Source organism: Ursus maritimus, unplaced genomic scaffold (genome assembly GCF_017311325.1).
Source record: "Ursus maritimus isolate PB19 unplaced genomic scaffold, ASM1731132v1 scaffold_30, whole genome shotgun sequence".
Lineage (NCBI taxonomy): Eukaryota > Metazoa > Chordata > Mammalia > Carnivora > Ursidae > Ursus > Ursus maritimus.
The window spans coordinates 1,940,418-1,958,563 of NW_024425564.1; the positions used below are offsets into that span (position 1 = coordinate 1,940,418).

Sequence of the window (18,146 nt, forward strand, 5' to 3'; positions counted from 1 at the left end):
GGGGAAACCCCGGGGGTGTCCAGGAACTAGAAGGGCTGAAGACATAGGGTGGGGCGTCAACAATCTTCAGGGCCGTCTCCCTTGTACAGTTGAAGAAAAAGAGGCTCAGAGAGGTTGAGTCACTTCCCAGCCAGCAACTGAGTTTCCAGTGGGCCGTGTGGCTTCCTGACAGCAGCACAGCACTCCGGAATGAGGGACACGAGATGTGCAGGGCCTACCCTTGCCTGAGCCCTCCATGCCTCTGCTTCCACATCTGTAAGATGGGATGACGCCTGCCCAGTCCTGACCTTGCAGGGCAGTGTGAGAATCGGGAGCTAATATTCGCGGAACACTTAGCTCGGGGCCTGCCCCGTCACCGGGGTTCAAGAGTGGGAGCTGCGATGGCACGGAAGCAGGGCAGGAGGGAGGTTCCACACCTCCCAGTTCCCAGACGTGTCCGTCATTCTGCTGCTGTGCTTTCAAGTCCGATGGTAAGGGTCAGGGCCACGCGTTAGCTTCTGGCCTTGACCGCGGAGGGACCGTGTTCAAATGGGCCTGCATCCCATGGGAGGTGTCGTTAGTGTCTCTGTCAGCATAGATGAGAGATCCGAACACCTGGCTCTAAGTGGAGCCCTCGGGGAAGGGGACACTAGGTGGCTAAGTGTTGTTTGCTTGATTTTACCTTTTTTTTTTTTTTTTGAGAAGTAGGGATGTGATAAGAGGAGAATTTCTTTCTTTCTTTTTTTTTTTAAGATTTTATTTATTTATGTGACAGAGACAGCCAGCGAGAGAGGGAACACAAGCAGGGGGAGTGGGAGAGGAAGAAGCAGGCTCCCCGCAGAGGAGCCTGATGTGGGGCTCGATCCCATAATGCCGGGATCACCCCCTGAGCCGAAGGCAGACACTTAATGACTGCGTCACCCAGGCGCCCCAAGAGGAGAATTTCTAGAACAGGCTAAGCCACTGGGCAGCTGGAGAGTGAGGTCCTGTGGGATGTGGGGTACCCAGAGCGCATGCGCTGGTCGGGGAGGGAGGTGGGCAGCCGCGCTCCTCAGGAGGCAGAGCTCAGGGGCCTCCAGGGCCCGCCCTGTGCCAACTTTTACGAGCACCCAATAGCTGGGCAAGGAAGGAGCCTCCTCTTCTTGTTTTGCCTGCGGCCAGGCCTGAGGCCGTCTCTGGGTCTCAGCCCGGGCCTGACTCCCCTTCAGACCCCCTTCTCCTCTGGCTGTGCTGACTCTTCCTCTCTCCCCCTCTTTCAGGAACCTTTTGGACAAAGACATGTTTTCCAAGTCCGACCCACGTAAGTCCTGCTCTGACACTCTAACGGTAGCAACAGCAGCGACGACGTTGTGACGGATTGCAGTGACACGCTTGAGCCCTTCCTGAGCGCTAACGGTGTGCCAGGCCCCGTTCCGGGTGCATCTGGGCTGTTAACTGTTTTACTGATACTGTCCGGAGGGGGAGAACCAGGGGTCTGACCCTTCCCAGGCCGCAGGAACTTGTGAAGACTCAAACCAGCCAAGGGGGTTGGCAGGGGTCAGGGTGTCTGGGTCCAGAAGTTCTCAGTCCGAGGGAAATCAGTACGTTTCAGAGCCCCAAATGGCTGTGGTCTGGGGCAACGAGCACTGATTTTCGAGTCCAGGAATCTAGCCCTGAGCAATGCCATTCAACTTTCTGACCTTTGACAGGTCATTGGCCTCCTCTGAGCCTCAGTTTGCCCATCAGTGAAGTGGGGCTCATGATAGTAACAGGCCTCATGAGGCTGCCTTGGGCTCTAAAAGGATGACTGATTGGGGTTTTAGACGTTCTCTCCAGCCACATTTCTGCAACTCAGTCCTCCATGTGTCTTCCATCATGTTCCAGCCTAGATGTGAATGGCCTCTGACCCCCTCCAGGAGAGTGCCTCTCCCAGACATGCCTATGTTCTAGGCCCCCTTCTCTAAGCTGACCCCCTCCCCCCAGCTCCAGACCCAACAGTGCTACCCAGGCCAAAGTCTCCTGAGGCGCCTCCCCGTCCAGAACCCCCCTATCTGGGGCCCCCACCTTCTTCTTGGCCCAGGGTCTTAACCCTGTTTTTCTCCTCTCCCCACAGTATGTGTCATGTATACTCAAGGGATGGAGAACAAGCAGTGGCGGGAGGTAGGTGGCCCCTTCCCCACCCCAGAAACGTTGCCTTTCCCTCATCGTTTGTCTGTTTGTCTGACTCTGGAGACATCCCACCTGATGTGTTTTGAAGTGCGGCATCTAAGCCCCTGGGAAGGGTAGTAAGGCGTGAAGAGCATGGAGTTTTGTCCCTGCTGTTGTGGGACGAAACATGGTGGAAGGGAAAGTTCCTGCTCTCTGCAGCCCAGTCTGAGGAAGAGATATGCCCTGCCCTCAGGGAGCCCTAGTCTGAGGCGGGAGATGGAATTTGCCATCAGGGAGCCCCAGTCTGAGAGGGGAGACACAGCCCTGCCCTCAGGGAGCCCCAGTCTGAGGGGGAGACACAGCCCTGCCCTCAGGGAGCCCCAGTCTGAGGGGGAGACACAGCCCTGCCCTCAGGGAGCTCCAGTCTGAGGGGAGACACAGCCCTGCCCTCAGGGAGCTCCAGTCTGAGGAGAGACACAACCCTGCCCTCAGGGAGCCCCAGTCTGAGGGGGGAGACACAGCCCTGCCCTCAGGGAGCCCCAGACTGAGTGGGAGACAAAGGGAGTCCAGGTCCAACAAAAAAGATCTCGTCTGGCGGCCTAAGGCTGGGTATAGCAGCTAGCGCCATGTCTCACCTCTACAGCCTTCCCTTGGTTTCTAACCAACGTGCGCATTCAGTTAGGTGATTCCCTTGCCTGGAAACCTTCAGTGACTCCTCTCGGCTTTGAATCAAGTCCCAACTCTTTAGCCTGGCTTCCAAGCTCTGCCAGGAACCTGGGGAGTCCCTCCCAGATGACACAAGAATGACAACAGCCAGTAAAGCTTCAGTAACCCAGACTGGATGAACAGACCTCCTCTTCCTTGTTGGTGGCTTGGCCAGAGCCTCGCCTGCCCTGCTCCCCACCCCTTACCCCGGGCATGGCAGGAGCAAGTGGCTGAAGGGGGTGAATTTTATCCATAAAATGTATGGGAAATATTTCCATAGGGGCTGGGCTAAAGTTTACTTTTTTGGCCCTCTCCAAGACTCTGAGCCAATTAAAGTGGAAACCAGATTGCTGGGGAAACATTTAGCCTACTGAAGTGAACTAATTACTTTTGAGGCCTTTTGGCCGAGCTTCATAGAAAGCGGCAGTTTGCTAATGTAGTGATTCATTCAGGAAGGTCTGGAAGGGCCGCTTCAAAAGGGCACTGCTCCGGCCGGGCCGTTAATGACATTCAGTAATTGAGACTTGTCTCCATTTGGGTCAGGGTCCCTGATTGTCCACATGGCATCGTTACCACCCACACCCTCAGGGGGGGAGCGGAGGGAAGGCCGGAGGCCTTGCTGCTGGCTCCAGCCCTTTCTGGAAGTGGGATCTGGAGCAAGTTGCTTACCCTCTCTGTACCTCAGTTTCCACATATGTAATATGGGGATAACACCTCCCTGGAATGCCTGTGGCCAGGGTGAAACAAGGTGATGGATGTAAGATGGCTGGTGTGTAGTCATTGCTCGGTAAATCTCATCGCATAGCATCATCCAGAATGCTCGGGACCTCCCGGTCGCTCCCCCATCGGTCAATATTTGCAGCAGTAAGCATTTATGTGTCCCGGGCAACATAGCTGGTGCGGTGGGGAAAGAGGGAGCTAGTGAAAAGAACAGAGCTTCCCCAAAAGCGTGAGCCGGACTCGGAGTTTGCCGCCTGGAAGGGGAGAGAGTCACCTGTGTGAATAATCCTAACACAGGACACGGGGCGCAGAGAAGTATCAGTGAGAATACGAGGAGAGCCCAGAGGAGAGAACATTCCAGCCAGCACGCCCTGTTTAGCCAAAGCACTTCGCTAGCTCCTTGGACTTCTACAAATCAAATGTGACGAAACGCAAGGCATCTGGCTAAGGGGTGCGTGGTGTGGGGCAGAGGAGAATGGGGGTCACGAGGAACTTCAGGGATCGTCTGGCTCCATCTCGTCGGGCCAGGACCCGCCTCGGTGGTGGAAGCAGGGCAGGAGGACCCCAGGGCAGCTGGGTTTCAGTGAAGCGGGGGGACATGGCCCAAGGGCCGGGCAGTGCAGCTGGTGGCAGAAGCGAAGGCACAGGGTGGGGCCAACTTGAGCAGGTCAGTCCAGGGCTGGGTAGCTGGGCCAAGTCATAAGGGGCTATTTATAAAGGAGCGCTCGGGTTTAGGGAAACCCGTGAGGGGTGATGAATCACCAGGCTGGCAACAGTAGAAGCCATTACTACTCCAGGCCTGAGGAGGTCAGGGGAAGCCGAGGTTTCTGGAACTCCAGGGGGACTTCCCAAGAGGAGCCCGGGGAACGTCACTCTCTTTCCACCCTCTGCTCTTCTGCCCGGGCCTCCCCCTGATAGAAACCCACCAGAAGCCCTAACGTGGGGGACTGTTGTTGCAGTCCACGCAGCTCGCCTCCCGGGCACGGGGCAGGGGGGACCAGGCAGTGGTCCCAGAGGGGCAAAGGGAGACAGTCCGGAGTGGACAGCGAGCAGATGAGCGAGGTGGGGCAAAACAGAGGAAGAGGCAACTAAGAGAGCCCACTGCTGTCAGGCTGAGGACAGCTGGGGTCATGGGGTCAGAATGTCAGTCAGAGCAGGAGGGGCTCTAGAGATCAGAGAGGCTGCCCCTTGCACAGTCAACACCGTGCACAGCCTTCAGGGGTGATGGTGGCAGAGCTCAGGTTTCAAGCCATTTCTGGAGAAGGGAAGACGCACTCACACGTTTGGGGCCCTATTTCTTTGCCTGATTTCTCTATGACCCACAGAGGACGGTATCAGGAATGGAAAATTTAAAGCAAAAAAATCCAGATCCATCTCTGGAACTGTCCCGGGATGGAAGACTGCTTTTGCTCATAAACAGGAACCAGCTCCCACCTGTTAGTTCATTGCAGAACGTCTGTTAGCAGAACCTTGACCGAGAGGTAATCATCCTGTGACCAGGAGGAGTCGAGTGCAGTCACAGCGGTTTCTGCAGGCAAGGTCCAGACCCCGGGGTTTGCACAAGGCTGCAGAGGGATGAAAGCTGTTCTCTCAGCCCCTGGCTGCCGGGTTGCAGCTGATTTTAACTGTTTGGGTCATTTTAAATGCCTTCTGAGAAAGCTCCATCTTCCAGCACCTAAATCTGTCAATGTATTTTATGAAAATTGACTCGAGATGTAATTTTAGCCCAGGAAATCAAACACTATTTGCATCAGGGTTGGCCAGGGCCTTCTGCATGCTCCAGGGAAGGCAGGATGACAGGTAGGAAGGGTCCCAGAAACCTTCTCACAGGGGGGAAGGACGTAATAGGGAGCGCCTCTCTGTTCCCATTTGAAAAATGTGTGGGCAGGCGATCCCTGCCCCTCCCTTGCCAGACAGCTGTTCTGGGCCAGGCTGGGGGTGGGGCTTGGAAACGAGGAGCTGGGTCCTACGGAATCTTAGGGTGTCCCCTGCTGGACCCACACTGCCTGCCAGGGATTGGCCCGAGTGACCACGCCCACACATCCTGCCAGAGCGCTATTTTTGAGCAACCCCGGTTCCTGGAACATTTAACACCCGCTGGGAATGACAGTTCATCTCTAAATGTCAACAAGAATGTGTGGATACCTACTGTGTGCCACGGTGGAATGCTGGGCATGCAAAGGGGGACCAGATGCTGTTTACAACCAGAGGAACTCCCCTGGATTCAGGAAGGTACCAATAATGACAACAACAGTAACAAGAATACTAATAGCAGAGGCATCTGACTTGAAGCGTCTAACTTTGGCTCAAGTCATGATCTCAGGGTCCTGGGGTTGAGCCCTGGGTCAAGCCCCTGTTCAGCCTGAACGCATCAGAAAGTCTGCTTCTCCCTAGCCTTCTGCCCCTCCCCCTGCTCATGTTCTTTCTCTCAAATAAGTAAAATCTGTTTTTTAAAAAAAGAATGCTAGTAGCAGACACTTCTGTAACAGCGATACGCTGGGCACAGGGTCTAAGTATTTACATATAGTAACTAATTTAATGCTCATGACCACTGCATGCAGAAGGTGTTATTACTATTACTATTATTATTGGCCCTATTTCACAGAGGAGGAAATTGAAGCACAGAGAAGTTAAATGTGAAAGCAACTTCTGGAACATGATGTCATAAGATCTGTAATAGTTAGGTATAAAGGGCCGAATTCTACTGATCCCAGATTCGACCCTCCTTAGATGCACAAAGCAAGTTGATTTTCTCTTCATATGCTCTTTCTCTCAATATCTGAGGACAGCTCACACAGCCCTGTTAGTCCACTTTTGGGGAGATTCATTCATTCATTCATTCATTCATTTTTAAAGATTTTATTTATTTGAGAGAGAGAGCACGAGTGGGGGTGGGGGGGCAGAGGGAGAGGGAAAAGCAGGTTCCCTGCCAAGCAGGGAAACTGATGTGGGGCTCAAGCCCATGACCCTGGGATCATGACTTGATCCTAAGGCAGACCCTTAACCGACTGAGCCACCCAGGCGCTCCCACTTTTGGGCAGATTTAGAAGGTGACCACTTCTATCAATACTTCCTCTCCATCTCGCTGTCTCTTGTCCCTTTACCAGTCGGGTCACATGCCCTGGAACCCCGGTCCACACGTCAGCGTTCTCCCCAGAGCGGGTGTCCCGCATCCCCCACTGTCTTGTTCAGACTGCTGTCCAAACAAGACCCCCCCCCCCGCTCAGACTTCACGATCGGATTTTTGACCCTCACCGTGAGAGTTTGCAGTTACCTTTGCTGTTTAGTAGCCTTGTCATTTGGTAGACCCGCTCTGTCGTCTGGCTGTGAAGGTCATACTGAATTACGACCGTGCACTCGGCGTCTTGGTTCTGCCTCCTGGTCCTGGGTTAGCTGTGGTCGCTGTCCGCACGGATGGTCAGGGTTACGTGGGATGGAGTGTTGTGGTCCCCCACTGGAGACCCTTTCCCAGATTGACCTCCTTTCTCTACTGGTCTTTGAGGTATGCTCTTCAGCCACCGAGGAACCACGTCATCTGGTTATAATCCATCCCCTGTTTCTCCATCTGTTCTCTAAGCGCTTCATGAATAACCCTCCTTTCCCTTGTCAGACGAGGCCCTGAACTTGACGTCTAGAGCCCTGCATTCCCATCCCAGCTCTGAGATTTCCTGACTATGTGACACGGTTGAGGTCTTTATCTTCTCTGAGTCTCAGCTTACTCATCTGTAAAATGGGGCTCGGAGTCCTTCTTAGGAGGACCGGCTAAAATAATGCTTGTGAAAATGCCTCGAAGTACCAGCTGCAATGTGCCGTTGCCCGGCTTGAGCACCCAGGCGCTCTGTCACTGTGGGCACAGCCGTACTTGGAGACCCTGCGGACTTAACCAAACCCGAGTCCCCTTCTCAGCCTAGGGCTCCAGGACCCAATTGACTCTAAGGAGTGAGGACTTCCAGGAGAAAGGAAACATGTCAACCTTGTGTGGGAGGGGTCCTTCCTCAGGAGGGGCTCTTCCAGGAAATGCTGGACGGAGGGACGCCTTCGTCACCATGCCGTGCCCAAACAGCATTGCAGTGTGGCACACTGGCACAGTGCGGGACCCCCACTGCTCCCTGCCCCTCTGGCACCTTTGTCCCAGGACGTCCTGCTTCTCCGAGTGGTGGCCTGTCTGGCTCTTGCCCCCTTCCAGACCCCAATCATCTTCCCTGGCTCTGGCTTTGAAGTCCCGGCCATGCTCACCTCTGGCAGCCAGTGTTTTCTCTGCTCCTCCCGAACAGAAAAGGGCCTTTTCCTGGCTCCAGGGGCTCTCAGCAGCTCAGGGATTCCCCAGGTTCCCAAGTCTGTGAGACAGAACATCAGCTTCTTAGCCTGGTGTTCGAATCTCTCCTGCTTGGACTACCCTAAAATCGGCTGTGAGAGAGGAACTGGGACGGGGCGAGCCCCTGCGTGTGCTCTGCTGGCTTATCCCTAACGCTGCAGCCACGTGCGAGGAGCTGCGATGGGCCCGTGTCACTGATGGGAAACGGAGGTGGGGAAAGTTGAAGCAGCTTGTCCGCGGCCATGCTGCGAACTGGTGCAGGATTGGGATTCAAATCTGTTCTGGAGCCACCTAAGCCCGCACGGCCGTCCAGAGCCGTCAGGCCTTCTGCGCAGAGGCCAGCAGCCTCCCGCAGACAGAGCTGGGTGCGGGCGCCACTCGGCTTCCACACAACCTCGGCCCCGGAGCCCACGCGACCACGAAAGCAGGACTCAGGCTGATTTCTGCCACGCGCACCGGCCGGGTGAGTAGAACCAGAGGGATCCGCAGTTTGAAGATTTGAAAACAATCGGCAATTTCACGTAGTCTCACGGTCAGCTTGGACTCGAATCTAATATCAGCAAGTAGCCGCGAGGTACCCGTTTGTCCTTATCAGCCCAGCGGGGTCCTAGGGCCTGCTTCTCGCCTTCAAGGCTCCCTGGAGGCCGGTGGAGAGATGATATTCCAGCACTGGTGAGGGTCAGACAGCCTCCACTGGCAGGAGAGCCCCGGGGTATCAGAAGCCCAGGCCCACTCCCCAGGCGCGAGGTCTCTGCAGGGTCTCAGCCCTGTTGTGCAAGTGCTTCAGGGCTTGTGTGGCGCTTCAGCCATACGTGAGTCTCTCCACACCTCCCTGTTGGCGGTGAGAAATCACTGCTAACCTCCCTCTCTGGAAAGGGTCCTCCAGTGCCCGGGAGATAACGTATCTGAGGTGGCGTCTCCTAGTTAGGGCTTTCGAATGTGACGTCTGTCCTTACGATGGAGGAAACTCACTTAAAAAAATAATTCTATTTTTTTTAAAGATTTTTCATTTATTTATTTGAGAGAGAGAGCATGAGCAGAGGAAGGCATGGCAGGAGGGGCAGAGGGAGAAGCCGACTCCCCGCTGAGCAGGGAGCCTGATGCAGGACTCGATCCCAGGACCCTGGGATCATGACCTGAGTCAAAGGCAGACGCTTCACCTTCTGAGCCACCCAGGCGCCCAAAAAAAATAATTGAAAATAATATATTATAGACAACAGAACAAAAAGCCAAGCTGTTGGACTCCAGGCTTTTCCCACCTTACAGCGTGTCCCCTGCCTTCTTCCCTGCCTCTGTCCCTCCCCTGGCACCCAGACATTCAGAGCCCCCCGTCTGACCTGCTTCCACCCTCACGCTGTTCTTCTAAAGGGGATCCTCTAGCCACACACATGCCTTTCTTTCTCCGATCCGAGCCACCTTCAGCCCTCTCTGAGCCTCCCAGGCACCCCTGTCCCAACAGCCAAGATTGTGCCCCGATAACTCTGTTGGTTTAAGGTATTCAGAGAATCAGCCGGGATGGTTGGAAAATCCGCCGCATAACCGCAGACCTCCTTTAGGATGTGCCTGGCGCGTGCCCAGCATCGGGTCTCCTACTTGTCCCCGATCCTTACGATGGCCTTGCAGGCAGGTAGAGATTATCTCCGGACCTCAGAGAGGTGATGGGACTTGCCCCAGGTGACATGGCTGGGAAACCAGGGTTCTCTCCCAGTCGAACCACAGAAGAGCAGTGGTGTCGTGGGCAGCCCCCGGGTTTGTGTCAGAACCTTGGTACTTAGAGCTGTGTGACCTTGTACTAGACGTTTATTTTCTTTGGGCCGCAGGTTTCTCACCTGTAAAATGGACAACTAACAATACTTCCCCGGCTGGATCGTCTAAGGATTAGAGAGAACATAGGATAAGGTGGAGGGGCCAGGTAGGCAGGTGGTAAGAGGTAGTTTTCGCTAATGGTATCATCGGTGGGCTCTGGGTGCCGGGCGATGAAGCAGGCAGTCGATGTACCCATTCTATAGATAGCAGCAGGGAGGCCAAGAGACAGGAAGTGACTTGAGTAAGGGACTGTGGTATCCTCCAGGGAACAAAGCTATAGCAGCGAAGTCCCCGCCCTCAGAGACCTTATGGGGAACTGGGGAGACCAGACACAGACGTGGAAGGATCTAAAAGCCTTGTTTTCTTCATCCTGGTGAGAGTGTGGGAACAGATCCTCTCAGAGGCCCCAAGTTCCAGATGGCAACTAGGCCGGGAACCATCCAGGTAGTTTAGATGTGAGTTCTCAGCACTTCTCAGAAGGGAGAGGTCCGGGAGGGCTTCCACGGGGGAGGTGGCACCAGACCTGGGACTTGAAGGATAGTGGGGAGAAGAAAGGGCATTCTGGGAACAGGGCTTCCCATGAACAAAGCCTGGTGGTGGGAACGTCCTGTGTGTCTGGGAGCTGGCGGTGACTCAGTCTGGCTATGGCCCATGCTGTGTTGGAGGGAGGGGAGAGATGAGCTGAGGAAGGGAGGGCCGTGCCCCATTGGGAACCATGCTGGCAATACAAGGCCTTTGATTTAATCACAGTTTCCAAAGAGTTAGCAGTCAGTGAACAAGCATTTATTGAGCACCTACTCTATGCCACCCACTGATTCAAGTGCATAGTGGAGAATAAGACAGGCAGAGTCCCTACTCTGGAGAGGCTTACTGTAATCAGCAAAGAAGTTGGTTAATTTCGGGTATTGTTTGATAAATGCTGTGACAAAGATAAAAAGGCATAATGAGATAGAGAGTGACCAGGCAGGAGAGAACTGCTTTCATTAGGGGGGCGAGGGAGTCCTTCTGAGGGGCTGGTGACTCTAATTGAGTCCTGAATGTTTCCATGCATAATGTGGGATGTTCCAGGCAGGGGGTACAGCAGGTGCAAAGGCCCTGAGGTGGGAACAAGCTCACTGCACTCAAAGGACAAGAAGGCGGCCCATATAATTTAGCAGTGTGAACAATGAAGACAGTGGGTGATATGGGGCAGAAGGCTGCAGGGGCAGATCCTATAGGGCTTCACAGGCCATGTAGGAGCTCAAACGCTGCTCTAAGTGTGATGGCAAGCTATCTGAGGGTTTTGAGCAGGGTAGTGATGCAGCCCCGTTTATGTTTTGGGAAGACAGCTCTGGCCACTGTGTGCAAAGCAGATTGCAAGTGAAAGGACAGAGACAGGAAGACAAATTGCAGTCTTGCGGAGCTCCTGGGATGAGGCAGTGGTAGGCAAGGGCAGTGGGGGTCCCGTCTGTCCAATGGCCAGAAGTTTAAATTTGAAATGGAATGACCCTCTGCCACCACACTCTGAGCCTAATTTGGGATCCCTGATGACCCACATAGGACCCAGCCCCAGTCACACAACATAGACCTCTAGCAAAAGACTTCATGTAATGAATGGATCATTATTATTGCTGAACCCCAAAGCAGAAGACAGGCCTCTCTAGGAGGTGGGTGCCAAGGCAAGCGTGGGGTTGGCTTTCTGGACGCTCCCGTTTTTGCAGAGAGGAGTCTGCCTCTTCAAGGAAAGGTCCCACTTGAACCTCGGGGCCGGTGGACAGCCTCTAGTGGCCTTCGCTCTTGTCCCGCAGCTGGATTTTCAGGGCCCTCCCTCGCCATCAGCAGGAGCAGGCAGTCTGGGACCCCAAGTCCCCGCCTTTGGAGACCAGATGGATCCCAAGCCCCTGCTCACGGTCTTAGGGTTAGGGCTTTGGCACAGCAAGGGACTGTCACAGTGTCCCTTGAAATCCTGACTCTGTCACTTCCCTTAAACTCTCTGCGCTTTAGTTTTCTTCCTCAGTTAATGGGGTCCCGATGCCGGCTCCCTGGGCCGTGGTGGGAACGTAGGACAGAATGGCTCAGCACGGCGGCTGGCTGTACTCGACACTTGTAAATTTTATTACGCAGTCCTGTCCGACAAAGCTGGGAAGAGGCTCTGCCCCCTGTCCTGCTGCTCCCTCCATAGGAGGCTGATGACATTTCCTAGTGCTGGTGTGGTTTCCACGTCAGCAGCACCCCATGATGCCCCTTGGCCCTCACCACACCCCGATGAGGAAGCAGAGGCACCGAGGGGTCCCCGCTTGGCCCAGTGACTCAGCTAAACAGGGTGGAGCTGGGATGTGATATGGTCTTCTGAGTCCGCCCGTTTGGCCAGGCCGCTGTCAGAGTGGGCTCTTCTAGATCCAGGGTTTGGTGTGGTGCGTCAGGGGCCAACTGTGAACTTGCACGTGGCTCCTGCCACCCCGCCCCCCGCTCAACCAGAGATATTCTGTGAGCTCTGTGTAATACATTCGACGGGAGGCCAAGATTGCGTTTGCAGAAAGGAGCTTGCTTTTCTGGTAAACCCCGAGGTTCTGGTGCAGGTCGCTGGGTGGCTGATAAACCTCTTTCCTATTCAGTGTCAGCGTCCAGGTGCCCTTTACAGTTGTGGCTGAGCCCTTGAGAGCGTGGGCTCCAAAGTCAAGGTGACTGGGTCCAAATCCGGGCCACCATCTTCCCGGCTGGGGCTCTTGGGCAAGTGCCCCGGCTCCCAGGCCTGCTGTGAGGCGTAAAGGCTAAGTGCCTGGCAGGAGACAAGGCTCAACGGTGGCTCCATAGTGAGAAACCCTAGAGTGAGAAACCAGAGCTTCACCTGGAGGAAGCAACCGTTGATGGTATCACTTCACACACCCCGATGCCATTTGGCAGGAGCTAGAGCCATCGTGGGGTGCTCTGGAGGACAAGCGTCTTTAGGGCAGGGCTCGCTCAGGGCCCTCCCCCCACAGGCTGCCGCTGGGCCCAAGGCTCAGCCGCCCAGGCAAGATCAGGGCACGGGCTGGTGGAAAGTGTTGAGCCAGCCACTTGGCAGCTAGGCTCACTGGTAAAAGGGCCATTCCCCCAGGAGCTGGGACTTTTTAACAGATGATCTGAACAATGGCTAATTAGGAGCGGAGCCTTTTGTCAGGAAGTCTTTCATTATAAGCTTGGCTGCTGCTGCTGATGTCTGGGGCCAGAGAGGGAAAATTCTCAGTCCAGGCCTGAGCAGGGGGAGCCTCTGTGGAGCCGCTGGTCTCCTCACTCACTTTTGCCCTTCCTCGCCTAGAGGCCTGAACGCAACAGGAAGTGGTCTGTGAGGTACCAGGCCACAGAAGTCATGGTTCACTCTGCTTGGCTTTAGGCCAGCCCCTTCTCCTCTCTGGGCCTGGTTTTCCTCACTCACCAAGGAGAGGGTGCCCACAGAATCCTGGACCCCTCCAGTGAGGGAATCTCAGAGACCTTTCCTGACCCAAGATGGTACGCATGGAACCAGGTCCTCTGTGCTCCTCCTTGAAACCCCAGGCCCTCCGTCCTGGTGCCCAGACCTCAGGTCATTCTCCAGCCTCAGGCACCTACTTGGGCCCCTGTTCCCAGCACCCAGCTCTCTGCCTTTTCCAATTTCTATTTGAGTCAGATAGATTTCTGGCCTCTAATTTTAATCCCGGTGAACATGATTCATGAGGGGCCAGGGCTGGGCTCTGCAGCAGGGCTTTTAGAATCCCCAATTAAAGGAGCCATCAATTATATATGAAAATTATAGGGGAGCTCTGGCTGGGGAAGGGTGGGCAGCTTGGAGGTGGAGAGCAGTCTGTCAGCTCCGGCCTCCTTCTGTCCCAGGCGGCATAGCCACTGGGGGCTTTGCAGCTGGGGGGAGGTCTCTGGAGCTTCATCCAGCTGTAATTTGTAAAAAGGCCAGAGCTGCTTAAATCTGGGGCCATGAACATTGTTCAGGCTTGCAGAGCCACCCACTCATTACTGAGGCAGGGGACTGCCGTGAACACCATGGGACGCGATGGCTCCGTCTCTCCTGGGAGCCCCGGTCCTCCCTCCCCACCAGTGGGTGCCTCTGGGAGGTCCTTCCGGCCTCCTGGAGCTCCGTTCTCTCATCTATAAAATGGGGATGACAATAATAACGTCTCCATGGGGTCACTGGTGGGGTTGAGAGAGATCATGGATGTGGAAGTGTTTTGAAGATGAGGAATCACAGTACCAAGCAGAAGGAGGAGGAGATTTGATGGAAGGAAGACATGAGAGAAACCTGAGAGAGGGGGTGACAGGCTTCTGAGAGAACAGGGCAGTGCTCCGGGCTGGAGCTGACCTGACCTCGGCTCCCATCACAGCCCTTTTCCTAATTAGCTGTGTGACCTGTGTCAGCGCCCGACCCGGACCCTGCTTCTCTGCGTCTCTTTTCTCATTGCTTGAGAGGAGTTGGTTCCTTCTAGTTCCAAAATCTTCAGGTTCTAGGTCACCTTGTTAAGCAGCAAATCTTTATGGAAATCACAGGAGGGGCCAGGAGTGTGTGTGTGTGTTTGTGTGTGTATGTGTGTGGTCTGTAGGGATTGGCAGTGTGGGTGGGGGGTGAGCAGGGGAATAGGTCAGGAGCACTCACCTGTGCCCTGTGGCTTAGAGCCTCCCCCCCCCCCACCCCCCGGACCCACAGGAATAGTCAGCAGGGTGGAAGAGAGAGCAGGCATTGAAGAAGTTCAGAGGTTCGGCTGCAAGTAGGAAAACAACAGGAGTAAAGACTGGATAGGACATAGTCCAAGCCTCGTTCACAGTATTGACCTGTTACTGCATTAGCTCCTTCCTAATTTGGAACCAGGCCAGATAGCCTGGGTTTGAATCCTGTTTCTACCACCCACCAGCTGTATGACTTTGGGCAAGTCACTCCAGCTCTCCAGCCTTATCTTAGTTCATTTATCTGTAACATGGGGATGACAGTACTGCTTCATACAGTTGTTATGAAGATTAAATGAGACAAAACGTGGAAAACACTTAGCACCTGACTGCCTTGAGGGCTACCTGAGGGTTATTCTCCGTCCTGAAGTTCAGCTCTGCAGCAGACGTTCGGGTCACGCTTCACGCATATTCCCTTCCATCCTTCCTTCCAGAGAGGGAATGATTTGCTCTGTCTTAGCAGTGGGGAAATGAAGCCTCTGAGGGGCTCTTCTAGGTAGCCTCCTGTAAATAATAAGCAGCAGAACTCTGGCCAGTGGGGGTCCTAAACCCATGGACTAGCTACCCCTCTACACCACCCTGGCTCTGGGCCCCAGCGCCCCCCAGCGGTGAGCGTTTGCAGGCAGTTGCAAGTGGATTGTGAAGAAGAACGGGTCCAGGCTTAAGAAATCTAGGAGCAACAGAGAAAGCCTCTTCCTAGGCTGCCTTGCTTGGCACCCCCTAGCCTGGTCGTCAGTGTGTCTGAGGGCTTTGAAAGGGTCAAGGGCTCTCCTCCCCTCTCCGCCCTCACTAAGTAGCCTCCTCGCTCCTTCTGCTTTACCTCTCCTGCCACTGAATTTTTTTTTTTTTTTATCAGCAAACCTTACGCAATCTACTGCCCTCCTCTTTTTTTCTAGCAAAGGCCTTGGGCATTGCTGGACCCAAGTTGGTGGGAAGCCTTCGGACTGGGCTGAGCCTAGATCTTAATGGAGCAGCTGCTTGATAAGAGCAAAGGGACAGCCTGCGTTTTCCCCTCAGCCTTGCCTGTGTGTGGAAGTTGTCTGGAGAGAAAGCACTCAGAGCTGGGGCCTTTCAGGCATGGGAGGTGAGCAGGAAGTGTTTGCAGTCCATCGGGAAGCATCTTAGAGATAAGGCTGAGTTCAGAGACCCGGGAGAGACACAACTTTCTGGGTGCCCGGGCCAGCGTTGGGGTTCAGGAAGGACCAGAGTAGAGACTCACTAATTTACAGAGCTTGTTTTACGTCAGGCTGCCTTCTAAGTACATTACATAAATCAGATCACGTAAGCCTCCAGCAACCCTATAAGGTGTGGATAAATTGGCGTTCCCATTTTATGGAAGAGCAAACTGAAACACAGGGGGGTACAAGGATTTCCCCTGGGTCACACAGCCAGTGAATGAGTAGCAAAGCCAGATTTGAACCCAGGAAGCTGGGCCCCGGCCTCTGCTCTCTTTACTTCGCCATTCACCTCTTCTCTTTACTACTTTCTGTGGGAAACCCTAAGATTTGTTTTCAAAGGTGGGATCAGTGGTTCTCAAAGCTTTCTGAAGGCATGCTTTCCTTTTGAGAAACTGATGAAAACCATAGCTCCTCCACCCGGAAAATGCAGACATGTATAGACATTTGCATTCGATTTCGGGGTGCCCACTTAGACCCACTTAGAGCTGATTAAAAGCCTCGAACCCTGACTCGAATCAGGTAGGTGTTCTTCCCTAAATGGGCCTCATTCTGGCAGCTGTTTGGGTGGGACCAGGATGGCCGCTTTCTGTAAAGTGGAGGAGGCTGGCATGGGACCCCTGGTCCCCGAGAGTTCCCACTGGGGCCCTTAGGGTGGGACAGCTGTGCTGAGACCCTGCATCCCAGAAGGTGGTCATGGGACATTGTGTATCTCGGCTGCACGAGCGGGGGTCACGCACTTTATCGGTGGCATGAGCGTCACACGGTGTTTCCGCAGAAGGAGTGGGGTGGGGACTGTTCTTGGTTTATGTTCACTTGAGTTGGCAATTGTATGTGTTATGAACATGTTTGGTGAGAGAGAAAATAGATCAGTCAGGGCCCCAGCAGGAGAACGAGTTTCCTTAGTTGGCTTAACCGAAGAGATTTAATGGATTTCTTTCAAAGGTATGGGTGAGGTTGAGGAAACCCACGAGGGGTGCTTCAGCACCCAGGGTCCAGCACTAGCAGGGAGCTGCTCTCACTCCCGGCTCGAAAGCCAGAGCACTGTTCTAGGAGAAGCAGCCCCTGCCAGAACCGAGGTGCCAAGGCTGGGTGAGAGGTGGGGGTAAACCTCTCTCTCCACCCATCTCCCATCTGCTTGTGCCTCCCATTGGCCGAACCCGACTGGAACCCACAGTGCAAGAGAACCAGGGTGATGGGGTTCAAAGGGGAAAGGGTCCGCTAGAGTGTAGAGCAGAACAGAGAAGGAGAGGAGTGGGGTGGGCACAACCCCAGAAGATTCTCTGGCACAGAAAACAAGACTCCTAATTGGTCCAGGCCTCGTTGCCGGCCCCGTGCCCCACTGCAGGTCAAGAGGCCTGTGTCTTGACAGAGGAACCCCCCCCCCCCCGGCCTCCTAGTTGGACATGGAATGGGAAGACCTTGCTTGCCTGATCTGGGTTCCCAGTCTCAGTCCTGCAGCAGCCCTTGTCCCAGGGCAGTTTGGCAGGACCGCTGCCCCCTCGCCCCCATAAATCTCGACTTCTGTGTGTAGCAGAGCCCCTGGGAGCCATTTAATTTAGTCCTCAAAGAAGTTTCAAGTCTGCTTTCCCTTTGAGGGTCTCACTGGAACTGATGATATGTAATTAATGCCGCTTAATTGATATTCTTGGGGCTTAGTCATAGAGGTTTTAGGGGCCCTCGGGAGCATCTTTTGTGGCGTGTCAGAAGCTTTTCCCACTGGGTTTTGTTGTCAGGGACAAGACGTGAGCTTTTGAGAGGGTGAGTACCCTAATTTCCAGGCTTCGTACTCATTTGTCATTTGTACTTTCTCTTTCTTTCTCCCTTCCTGGGAGGCTGTTCCAGGCCTCGAGGTCAGGGAGGACCCCTCACCTTTCTTTCTGATCGCTCAGTCCCTTCCCCAATTTCACACCACGCCCTCCCTAGTCTGCACTTGCCCCTATAAGCAACAGTTCTTTAGGGCTTTCTGTATCAGAATCGCTTGGTAAAACAAAGATTCCGGGGTTTCTCTACAGCTTTGCTAATCAGAGAATCCCCGTGCCCACTGGTGTGTGGTGGCCTGTGCCCTAGACCGTGAGCAATGCCATTCTCAGAGCCTGGAGTGTGGACGGAGGAGGTCAGAAAGAGCGTTCAGGGCTGGCTCAGCCCCAATTATGGATGGCAAAGGGTTAACCCACTCTCCCCTTTGCCCCCCAGCAGGATTTGCCATACGGTGTTCAGACTGTACGCTTTCCGGTGCTTCCCCTGCTCCGTGCTAATACCTCATCGGTCCAAGTCCCTTCAGGCTTGGAAACTGTAATTCTATGTGGAACGAAATACAGCCAAATTGATTTTTTTTTTAAAAACATCAGTTAGGTTGTTTCCTACTGTCATTCATAGGAGTGTAAATTGGGCCTGACAGAGACCTGGTGGCTTCTTGGATTTTCAAAATCCAAGTTTTGGGGGTTTTTTTCTTTGTGATTAGGCCAAGTAATGAAGGCTATAAAACATCTTTAGTAAGTCCCTTGGTTGTAGATCTCACAGTTGCTTGTGACGGCATATGTTAATTACCCTGCGTGCTGGAAATTCATCACTGCCCAGCCTGCCTCACTTGCCCCCTTTCCTCTCCAGGAGATTTTGGGGGCCCTTGGAGTCCCACTCCAAGTCCTGTT

The 18,146-nt window shown here is 54.2% G+C and overlaps 1 protein-coding gene across 1 annotated transcript in view; it reads left to right on the forward strand.

Annotated features, from left to right (window-relative positions):
* The window catches only part of CPNE5 (copine 5), an 88,285-nt gene that overhangs the window by 14,147 nt on the left and 55,992 nt on the right, over positions 1–18,146 (forward strand). Inside the window, exons 2-3 of the mRNA XM_040644674.1 lie at positions 1,239–1,279; positions 2,072–2,118. Coding sequence (XP_040500608.1) covers positions 1,239–1,279; positions 2,072–2,118 — 88 coding nt within the window. The remainder of the gene's footprint in view (positions 1–1,238; positions 1,280–2,071; positions 2,119–18,146) is intronic.